This window comes from Oncorhynchus kisutch, linkage group LG4 (genome assembly GCF_002021735.2).
Source record: "Oncorhynchus kisutch isolate 150728-3 linkage group LG4, Okis_V2, whole genome shotgun sequence".
Lineage (NCBI taxonomy): Eukaryota > Metazoa > Chordata > Actinopteri > Salmoniformes > Salmonidae > Oncorhynchus > Oncorhynchus kisutch.
In genome coordinates this window covers 315,983-328,050 of record NC_034177.2, presented here as the reverse complement: position 1 = coordinate 328,050, position 12,068 = coordinate 315,983, and the positions used below count along the sequence as shown (strand labels likewise).

General features: G+C 45.0%; 1 protein-coding gene across 6 annotated transcripts in view; it reads left to right on the top strand.

Moving 5' to 3' along the window:
- The window catches only part of LOC109884074 (cyclin-dependent kinase-like 5), a 238,138-nt gene that overhangs the window by 121,945 nt on the left and 104,125 nt on the right, over positions 1 to 12,068 (top strand). For all 6 annotated transcript variants that reach the window (XR_004209619.1, XM_031822239.1, XM_031822238.1 and 3 more), the window contains 3 exons: positions 1,794 to 1,884; positions 2,044 to 2,233; positions 3,731 to 3,811. Coding sequence is in view for 5 of the 6 variants with exons in the window: in XM_031822239.1 (XP_031678099.1) it covers positions 1,794 to 1,884; positions 2,044 to 2,233; positions 3,731 to 3,811 (362 nt within the window). In the remaining variant the exon portion in view is untranslated. The remainder of the gene's footprint in view (positions 1 to 1,793; positions 1,885 to 2,043; positions 2,234 to 3,730; positions 3,812 to 12,068) is intronic.

The following is a 12,068-nucleotide window of genomic DNA, read 5'->3' as shown; positions in this document are numbered from 1 at the left end:
GACACTATGATAGTCAGGTTGGTGTTGGGTGGTACCAGACACTATGATAGTCAGGTTGGTGTTGGGTGGTACCAGACACTATGATAGTCAGGTTGGTGTTGGGTGGTACCAGACACTATGATATATAGTCAGGTTGGTGTTGGGTGGTACCAGACACTATGATATATAGTCAGGTTGGTGTTGGGTGGTACCAGACACTATGATATATAGTCAGGTTGGTGTTGGGTGGTACCAGACACTATGATATATAGTCAGGTTGGTGTTGGGTGGTACCAGACACTATGATAGTCAGGTTGGTGTTGGGTGGTACCAGACACTATGATATATAGTCAGGTTGGTGTTCTGGTGGTACCAGACACTATGATAGTCATGTTGGTGTTGGGTGGTAACAGACACTATGATATATAGTCAGGTTGGTATTCTGGTGGTACCAGACACTATGATAGTCAGGTTGGTGTTGGGTGGTACCAGACACTATGATATATAGTCAGGTTGGTGTTGGGTGGTACCAGACACTATGATAGTCAGGTTGGTGTTGGGTGGCACCAGACACTATGATAGTCAGGTTGGTGTTGGGTGGTACCAGACACTATGATATTCAGGTTGGTGTTGGGTGGTACCAGACACTGATATATAGTCAGGTTGGTGTTGGGTGGTACCAGACACTATGATAGTCAGGTTGGTGTTGGGTGGTACCAGACACTATGATATATAGTCAGGTTGGTGTTCTGATGGTACCAGACACTATGATAGTCAGGTTGGTGTTGGGTGGTACCAGACACTATGATATATAGTCAGGTTGGTGTTGGGTGGTACCAGACACTATGATATATAGTCAGGTTGGTGTTGGGTGGTACCAGACACTATGATAGTCAGGTTGGTGTTGGGTGGTACCAGACACTATGATATATATATAGTCAGGTTGGTGTTCTGGTGGTACCAGACACTATGATAGTCAGGTTGGTGTTGGGTGGTAACAGACACTATGATATATAGTCAGGTTGGTATTCTGGTGGTACCAGACACTATGATAGTCAGGTTGGTGTTGGGTGGAACCAGACACTATGATAGTCAGGTTGGTGTTGGGTGGTACCAGACACTATGATAGTCAGGTTGGTGTTGGGTGGTAACAGACACTATGATATTTAGTCAGGTTGGTATTCTGGTGGTACCAGACACTATGATAGTCAGGTTGGTGTTGGGTGGTACCAGACACTATGATATATAGTCAGGTTGGTGTTGGGTGGAACCAGACACTATGATAGTCAGGTTGGTGTTGGGTGGTACCAGACACTATGATAGTCAGGTTGGTGTTGGGTGGTAACAGACACTATGATAGTCAGGTTGGTGTTGGGTGGTAACAGACACTATGATATATAGTCAGGTTGGTGTTCTGGTGGTACCAGACACTATGATAGTCAGGTTGGTGTTGGGTGGTAACAGACACTATGATATATAGTCAGGTTGGTGCTCTGGTGGTACCAGACACTATGATAAAGCACATCACGAAGTGAAACATTTCTTTGAGCACCCTGATACGTCAATATACTCTGTAGAGCAGTACATCTACAGTCTATGTTTAGCTGCTCAGTGTTGACTCATTCTGTTGAATCAATTAATACAGAGAGCGAGAGAGAGGGGGGGTCTGACTGGTTGCTCTTAGACTGTTGTTCCTGTGTCATCATCCTACTGAAATGATTTTACTGTCTTAGCTGTGTTCCTGGTTAGTTGGTCTCCGAGGTCACTTCCTGTTCTCTCTCTTATTCACTGCACTGTTTGTCATCTCTTGTCAGGCTTCGCCCGTAATCTCTCAGAGGGAAATGATGCCAACTACACAGAGTACGTGGCCACTAGATGGTACCGCTCTCCAGAACTACTGCTGGGGTGAGTTTTGTGTATGTGTGTCATTCTGGTTGAGTCCATTCTACCTGGATACTGTAAACATGCACCAACACGTGTAATGGTGTGCAGTACAGGTAGGATACTGCAGACATGAACCATACAATTATAATGACCAACACCCTCTCTCCCCTCTACCCCCAGGGCTCCGTATGGTAAGGCAGTTGACATGTGGTCAGTAGGCTGTATCCTGGGTGAGCTGAGTGATGGCCAGCCGTTGTTCCCAGGAGAGAGTGAGATAGATCAGCTCTTCATCATCCAGAAGGTCCTGGGACCACTGCCTACTGAACAGATGAAACTCTTCTACAATAACCCTCGATTCCACGGGCTAAGGGTAGGACAGGCAGGAAACGGTCTCTGCTCTCAGTACTCTCTCTATCTGTCCACCTCACTCCCCCTCACATGCGCTCTTCCTCTTCTCTTCTTCCTGTTCTTTCCAACTCACTCCATCTCTCGATCTCTGGTCTTATTTCAGTATTCTCTCTCTCTCTCCATCTCTTTTTCCGTCCTCTTCCTCTCTCTCTTACTAGCTGTGGCATGACTGATTGGATCACAGTGACACATAATTTATCTCCATTCTGCCTTGAGGAGTGGTTCAGATCATTACTGACTTGCTGGTTGCCTGTCTGGTGTTACTTGCTGGCGTTACTGACTGGCTGACGTTACTGACTGGTTGGCTGGCTGGCTGGCTTGCTAGTTGGCTAGCTGACCGGCTTGTGTACAGACTGGCTGGTTGGCTGACTGGTTGGCTGGCTGACTGGCATTACTGACTGACTGGCTGGCTGACTGACAGACTGGTTGGCTGACTAGCTGGTTGACTGGCTGGTTGACCGACCGGCTGGCTAGCTGGCTTGTTGACTGACTGGCTGGCTGGATGACTGACAGACTGGTTGGCTGACTATTTGGTTGACTGGCTGGTTGGTCCGACCGGCTGGCTTGTTGACTGACTGGCTGGCTGGATGACTGACAGACTGACTGGCTGGCTGGATGACTGACAGACTGGTTGGCTGACTAGCTGGTTGACTGGCTGGTTGACTGACCGACCGGCTGGCTAGCTGGCTTGTTGACTGACTGGCTGATTGACTTGTTAACTGGCTGGTTGGCTGGCTGACTGGCTTGTGTACAGACTGACTGGCTGGTTGACTGACTGGTTGGCTGGCTGGTTGACTGACTGGCTGGTTGACTCGCTGTATGACTGGTTGACTTGCTGACTGGCTGGCTGGCTGACTGGCATTACTGACTGACTGGTTGTCTGGATGACTGACAGACTGGTTGGCTGACTAGCTCGTTGACTGGCTGGTTGACCGACCGGCTGGCTAGCTGGCTGACTGGGTGGTTGACTTGCTGGCTGGCTGGCTAGCTGGTTGGCTGCCTTGTTGACTGACTGGCTTGTTGACTTGCTAACTGGGTGGTTGTCTTGCTAGCTGGTTGGCTGGCTTTTTGAATGACTGGCTGGTTGACTGACTGGTTGACCGACCGGCTGGGTAGCTGGCTTGTTGACTGACTGGGTGGTTGACTTGCTAGCTGGCTGGCTAGCTGGTTGGCTGGCTTGTTGACTGACTGGCTTGTTGACTTGCTAACTGGGTGGTTGTCTTGCTGGCTGGCTGGCTGGCTAGCTGGTTGGCTGGCTTTTTGAATGACTGGCTGGTTGACTGACTGGCTGACAGGCTGGTTGACGGGAAGACTGACTGACTCGCTGGTTGACTAGCTGACTGACTGACTGGTTGACGGGTTGGCTGGCTGACGGGCAGGCTGGCTGACTGGCTGACTGGCTGCTGATGGTGGTAGAGGCATGACACGCAAACCATGCTATTTGTTGTGTGCTTTTCAGTTCCCAGCAGTGAACCACCCCACCACTCTGGAGAGGAAGTACCTGGGGTTGATCAGTGGAGCCCTGCTGGACCTCATGAAGGTAAGGTCAGAGGTCAGGAGTTAAAGGTCAGGGATGCTACTGGGTTTAGGGTTATGCTGATTCCCACTGAAAGTAGGGTATGACTCTCCATTCCATTAAAACACATGCCTCTAATGTATCTGTAATGTCATGTATCTGTAATGTATCTGTAATGTCATGTATCTGTCATGTCATGTATCTGTAATGTATCTGTAATGTAATGTATCTGTCATGTAATGTATCTGTCATGTCATGTATCTGTCATGTCATGTATCTGTCATGTCATGTATCTGTCATGTATCTGTCATGTCATGTATCTGCCATGTCATGTATCTGCCATGTCATGTATCTGCCATGTCATGTATCTGCCATGTCATGTATCTGCCATGTCATGTATCTGTAATGTCATGTATCTGTAATGTCATGTATCTGTAATGTATCTAATGTCATGTACCTGTAATGTATCTGTAATGTCATGTATCTGTAATGTCATGTATCTGTAATGTATCTAATGTCATGTATCTGTAATGTCATGTATCTGTAATGTCATGTATCTGTAATGTATCTAATGTCATGTATCTGTAATGTATCTGTACCTGTAATGTAATGTAATGTATCTGTAATGTATCTGTCATGTCATGTATCTGTAATGTATCTGTAATGTCATGTATCTGTAATGTCATGTATCTGTAATGTCATATACCTGTAATGTCATGTATCTGTCATGTACCTGTAATGTCATGTATCTGTAATGTCATGTATCTGTAATGTCATGTCAGGTATCTGTAATGTCATGTATCTGTAATGTTATGTATCTGTAATGTCATGTCAGGTATCTTTAATGTATTTAATGTCTCTGTAATGTATCTGTAATGTCATGTCAGGTATCTTTAATGTATTTAATGTCTCTGTAATGTATCTGTAATGTCTCTGTAATGTCATGTCAGGTATCTGTAATGTAATGTCTCTGTAATGTCATGTCAGGTATCTGTAATGTAATGTATCTGTAATGTCATGTATCTGTAATGTCTCTGTAATGTCATGTATCTGTAATGTATCTGTAATGTAATGTATCTGTAATGTATCTGTAATGTCATGTCAGGTATCTGTAATGTCATGTATCTGTAATGTCAGGTATCTGTAATGTCATGTCTCTGTAATGTCATGTATCTGTCATGTATCTGTAATGTATCTGTAATGTCATGTCAGGTATCTGTAATGTCATGTCAGGTATCTTTAATGTATTTAATGTCTCTGTAATGTTATGTATCTGTAATGTTATGTATCTGTAATGTATCTGTAATGTATCTAATGTCATGTCTCTGTAATGTCATGTCTCTGTAATGTCATGTATCTGTAATGTCTCTGTAATGTCATGTCTCTGTAATGTCATGTATCTGTAATGTCTCTGTAATGTCATGTATCTGTAATGTCATGTCTCTGTAATGTCATGTATCTGTAATGTCTCTGTAATGTAATTTAATGTCTCTGTTACCGTCTATTCAGAAAGTATTCAGACCTCTTAACTTTTTCCACATTTTGTTACGTTACAGCCTTATTCTAAAATTAAAATTCCCCTCATCAATTTACACACAAAACCCCATAATAATGAAACCCCATAATAATGAAACCCCATAGTTACATTTTTTTAGATTTTTTTTGCAAATGTATAAAAATAAATAAATAAATGAAATATAACATTTACGTTAGTATTCAGACCTTTTACTCAGTACTTTGTTGAAGCATCTTTGGCTGTGATTAAAGCCTTCAGTCTTCTTGGGTATGACGCTACAAGCTTGGTACAGCTGTATTTGGGGAGTTTCTCCCATTCTTCTCTGTAGATCCTATCAAGCTCTGTCAGGTTGGATGGGGAGCGTTGCTACACAGCTATTTTCAAGTCTCTCCAGAGATGTTCAATCAGGTTCAAGTCCGGGCTCTGGCTTGGCCATTCAAGGACATTCAGAGACTTGTCCCGAAGCCACTCCTGCATTGTCTTGGCTGTGTTCTAAGGGTCGTTGTCCTGTTGGAAGGTGAGCCTCTCTGTACTTTGCTCCGTTCATCTTTCTTTTGATCCTGACTAGTCTCCCAGTCCCTGCCTCTGAAATACATCCACACAGCATGATGCTGCCACCACCAAATCTAATTTTGTTGGTCACATACACATGTTTAACAGGTGTTATTGCGGGTGTATCGTAATGCTTGTGCTTCTAGTTCCGACAGTGAAGTGATATCTAACAGTTTCACAACAAAGTAAAGGAATGGAATTATAAATATATGGATGAGCAATGAGCGGCATAGACTAAGATACAGTAGGATAGAATATAGTATATACATATGAGATGAGTAATGCAAGATATGTATATGTTATTAAAGTGACTAGCATTCCATTTATTAAAGTGGCCAATGATTTCAAGTCTGTATGTAGGCAGCAGCCTCTCTGCTAGTGGTGGCTGTTTAACAGTCTGATGGCCCTGGGATAGAAGCTGTTCTTCAGTCTCTCTGTCCCAGCTTTGATGCACCTGTACTGACCTCGTCTTCTGGATGATAGCGGGGTGAACAGGCAGTGGCTATGGTGGTTGTTGTCCTTGATGATCTTTATGGCCTTCCTGTGACATCGGGTGGTGTAGGTGTCCTGGAGGGCAGGTAGTTTGTCCCCGGTGATGTGTTATGCGGACCTCACCACTCTCTGGAGAGCACTACAGTTGTGGGTGGTGTAGGTGTCCTGGAGGGCAGGTAGTTTGTCCCTGGTGATGTGTTATGCGGACCTCACCACCCTCTGGAGAGCACTACAGTTGTGGGTGGTGTAGGTGTCCTGGAGGGCAGGTAGTTTGTCCCTGGTGATGTGTTATGCGGACCTCACCACCCTCTGGAGAGCACTACAGTTGTGGGTGGTGTAGGTGTCCTGGAGGGCAGGTAGTTTGTCCCTGGTGATGTGTTATGCGGACCTCACCACCCTCTGGAGAGCACTACAGTTGTGGGTGGTGTAGGTGTCCTGGAGGGCAGGTAGTTTGTCCCTGGTGATGTGTTATGCGGACCTCACCACCCTCTGGAGAGCACTACAGTTGTGGGTGGTGTAGGTGTCCTGGAGGGCAGGTAGTTTGTCCCCGGTGATGTGTTATGCGGACCTCACCACTCTCTGGAGAGCACTACAGTTGTGGGTGGTGTAGGTGTCCTGGAGGGCAGGTAGTTTGTCCCTGGTGATGTGTTATGCGGACCTCACCACCCTCTGGAGAGCACTACAGTTGTGGGTGGTGTAGGTGTCCTGGAGGGCAGGTAGTTTGTCCCTGGTGATGTGTTATGCGGACCTCACCACCCTCTGGAGAGCACTACAGTTGTGGGTGGTGTAGGTGTCCTGGAGGGCAGGTAGTTTGTCCCTGGTGATGTGTTATGCGGACCTCACCACCCTCTGGAGAGCACTACAGTTGTGGGTGGTGTAGGTGTCCTGGAGGGCAGGTAGTTTGTCCCCGGTGATGTGTTATGCGGACCTCACCACTCTCTGGAGAGCACTACAGTTGTGGGTGGTGTAGGTGTCCTGGAGGGCAGGTAGTTTGTCCCTGGTGATGTGTTATGCGGACCTCACCACCCTCTGGAGAGCACTACAGTTGTGGGTGGTGTAGGTGTCCTGGAGGGCAGGTAGTTTGTCCCCGGTGATGTGTTATGCGGACCTCACCACTCTCTGGAGAGCACTACAGTTGTGGGTGGTGTAGGTGTCCTGGAGGGCAGGTAGTTTGTCCCTGGTGATGTGTTATGCGGACCTCACCACCCTCTGGAGAGCACTACAGTTGTGGGTGGTGTAGGTGTCCTGGAGGGCAGGTAGTTTGTCCCTGGTGATGTGTTATGCGGACCTCACCACCCTCTGGAGAGCACTACAGTTGTGGGTGGTGTAGGTGTCCTGGAGGGCAGGTAGTTTGTCCCTGGTGATGTGTTATGCGGACCTCACCACTCTCTGGAGAGCACTACAGTTGTGGGTGGTGCAGTTTTTATTTTACCTTTATTTAACCAGGTGGGCAGGTTGAGAGCAGTTTATCATTTCCAGCTGCTACCTGGCCAAGATAAAGCAAAGCGCAGAGTCTTATATCTCTCACTAACTAAGCATCAGCTGTCAGAGCAGCTTACCTATCATTGCACCTGTACACAGCCCATCTGTAAATTGCCCATCCAACTACCCCATCCCCATACTGTTATTTTATTTTCTCCTTTGCATCCCAGTATCTCTACTTGCACATTCATCTTCTGCACATCTATCACTCCAGTGTTTATTTTCTAAATTGTAATTATTTTGCCACTATGGCCTATTTATTGCCCTACCTCCCTTGACTGTACGTTTGTTTATTCCATGTGTAACTGTGTTGTTTGTGTCGCACTGCTTTGCTTTATCTTGGCCAGGTTGCAGTTGTAAATGAGAACTTGTCTCAACTGGCCTACCTGGTTAAATAAAGGGGGGAAAAAAAATAATAACAATATGAGGACCCAGATGGCTGGACCGATTGACGGTATATCCCGAGAGAACCATGTTTCCATGAAACAGAGGATGTTACAATCCCTGATGTCTCTCTGGAAAGAAACCCTCGCACTGATCTTGTCAACTTTGTTATCCAGAGACTGAACATTAATGTAAGGTATCTGTAATGTATCTGAAAATATACCTGTAATGTAAGGTATCTGTAATGTATCTGTAATGTATCTGTAATGTAAGGTATCTGTAATGTACCTGTAATGTAAGGTATCTGTAATGTACCTGTAATGTAAGGTATCTGTAATATAAGGTATCTAATATAGCTGTAATGTATATGTAATGTAAGGTATCTGTAAGGTATCTGTAATGTATCTGTAAGGTATCTGTAATATACCTGTAATGTAAAGTATCTGTAATGTACCTGTAATGTATTGTATATGTAAAGTATCTGTAATGTATCTGTAATGTAATGTATCTAATATAGCTGTAATGTATCTGTAATGTAATGTATCTAATATAGCTGTAATGTATCTGTAATGTACCTGTAATGTAAGGTATCTGTAATGTATCTGTAATGTACCTGTAATGTAAGGTATCTGTAATGTACCTGTAATGTAAGGTATCTGTAATGTACCTGTAATGTAATGTATCTGTAATATACCTGTAATGTAATGTATCTAATATACCTGTAATGTAATGTATTGTATATGTAAAGTATCTGTAATGTATCTGTAATGTAATGTATATGTAAAGTATTTGTAATGTACCTGTAATGTATCTAATATACCTGTAATGTAATGTATCTAATATAGCTGTAGTGTATATGTAATGTAATGTATCTAATATAGCTGTAATGTATCTGTAATGTAATGTATCTAATGTCATGTATCTGTAATGTCACGTATCTGTAATGTAATGTATCTGTAATGTATCTAATGTCATGTATCTGTAATGTCATGTATCTGTAATGTATCTAATGTCATGTATCTGTAATGTCATGTATCTGTAATGTATCTAATGTCATGTATCTGTAATGTATCTAATGTCATGTATCTGTAATGTAATGTATCTGTAATGTATCTAATGTCATGTATCTGTAATGTCATGTATCTGTAATGTATCTAATGTCATGTATCTGTAATGTCATGTATCTGTAATGTATCTAATGTCATGTATCTGTAATGTCATGTATCTGTAATGTATCTAATGTCATGTATCTGTAATGTCATGTATCTGTAATGTATCTAATGTCATGTATCTGTAATGTCATGTATCAAATCCAATCAAATCAATCAAATCAAATCAAATGTTATTTGTCACATACACATGGTTAGCAGATGTTAATGCAAGTGTAGCGAAATGCTTGTGCTTCTAGTTCCGACAATGCAGTAATAACGAACAAGTAATCTAACTAACAATTCCAAAAAACTACTGTCTTATACACAGTGTAAGGGGATAAAGAATATGTACATAAGGATATATGAATGAGTGATGGTACAGAGCAGCATAGGCAAGATACAGTAGATGATATCGAGTACAGTATAACATATGAGATGAGTATGTAAACAAAGTGGCATAGTTAAAGTGGCTAGTGATACATGTATTACATAAGGATGCCTTCGATGATATAGAGTACAGTATATACGTATGCATATGAGATGAATAATGTAGGGTAAGTAACATTATATAAGGTAGCATTGTTTAAAGTGGCTAGTGATATATTTACATCATTTCCCATCAATTCCCATTATTAAAGTGGCTGGAGTTGAGTCCGTGTCATTGACAGTGTGTTGGCAGCAGCCACTCAATGTTAGTGGTGGCTGTTTAACAGTCTGATGGCCTTGAGATAGAAGCTGTTTTTCAGTCTCTCGGTCCCAGCTTTGATGCACCTGTACTGACCTCGCCTTCTGGATGACAGCGGGGTGAACAGGCAGTGGCTCGGGTGGTTGATGTCCTTGATGATCTTTATGGCCTTCCTGTAGCATCGGGTGGTGTAGGTGTCCTGGAGGGCAGGTAGTTTGCCCCCGGTGATGCGTTGTGCAGACCTCACTACCCTCTGGAGAGCCTTACGGTTGAGGGCGGTGCAGTTGCCATACCAGGCGGTGATACAGCCCGCCAGGATGCTCTCGATTGTGCATCTGTAGAAGTTTGTGAGTGCTTTTGGTGACAAGCCAAATTTCTTCAGCCTCCTGAGGTTGAAGAGGCGCTGCTGTGCCTTCTTCACGATGCTGTCTGTGTGAGTGGACCAATTCAGTTTGTCTGTGATGTGTATGCCGAGGAACTTAAAACTTGCTACCCTCTCCACTACTGTTCCATCGATGTGGATAGGGGGGTGCTCCCTCTGCTGTTTCCTGAAGTCCACAATCATCTCCTTAGTTTTGTTGACGTTGAGTGTGAGGTTATTTTCCTGACACCACACTCCGAGGGCCCTCACCTCCTCTCTGTAGGCCGTCTCGTCGTTGTTGGTAATCAAGCCTACCACTGTTGTGTCGTCCGCAAACTTGATGATTGAGTTGGAGGCGTGCGTGGCCACGCAGTCGTGGGTGAACAGGGAGTACAGGAGAGGGCTCAGAACGCACCCTTGTGGGGCCCCAGTGTTGAGGATCAGCGGGGAGGAGATGTTGTTGCCTACCCTCACCACCTGGGGGCGGCCCGTCAGGAAGTCCAGTACCCAGTTGCACAGGGCGGGATCGAGACCCAGGGTCTCGAGCTTGATGACTAGCTTGGAGGGTACTATGGTGTTGAATGCCGAGCTGTAGTCGATGAACAGCATTCTCACATAGGTATTCCTCTTGTCCAGATGGGTTAGGGCAGTGTGCAGTGTGGTTGAGATTGCATCGTCTGTGGACCTATTTGGGCGGTAAGCAAATTGGAGTGTGTCTAGGGTGTCAGGTAGGGTGGAGGTGATATGGTCCTTGACTAGTCTCTCAAAGCACTTCATGATGACGGATGTGAGTGCTACGGGGCGGTAGTCATTTAGCTCAGTTACCTTAGCTTTCTTGGGAACAGGAACAATGGTGGCCCTCTTGAAGCATGTGGGAACAGCAGACTGGTATAGGGATTGATTGAATATGTCCGTAAACACACCGGCCAGCTGGTCTGCGCATGCTCTGAGGGCGCAGCTGGGGATGCCGTCTGGGCCTGCAGCCTTGCGAGGGTTAACACGTTTAAATGTCTTACTCGCCTCGGCTGCAGTGAAGGAGAGACCGCATGTTTTCGTTGCAGGCCGTGTCAGTGGCACTGTGTTGTCCTCAAAGCGGGCAAAAAAGTTATTTAGTCTGCCTGGGAGCAAGACATCCTGGTCCGTGACTGGGCTGGATTTCTTCTTGTAGTCCGTGATTGACTGTAGACCCTGCCACATGCCTCTTGTGTCTGAGCCGTTGACTTGAGATTCTACTTTGTCTCTGTACTGGCGCTTAGCTTGTTTGATAGCCTTGCGGAGGGAATAGCTGCACTGTTTGTATTCGGTCATCTTACCAGACACCTTGCCCTGATTAAAAGCAGTGGTTCGCGCTTTCAGTTTCACACGAATGCTGCCATCAATCCACGGTTTCTGGTTAGGGAATGTTTTAATCGTTGCTATGGGAACGACATCTTCAACGCACGTTCTAATGAACTCGCACACCGAATCAGCGTATTCGTCAATGTTGTTATCTGACGCAATACGAAACATCTCCCAGTCCACGTGATGGAAGCAGTCTTGGAGTGTGGAGTCAGCTTGGTCGGACCAGCGTTGGACAGACCTCAGCGTGGGAGCCTCTTGTTTTAGTTTCTGTCTGTAGGCAGGGATCAACAAAATGGAGTCGTGGTCAGCATTTCCGA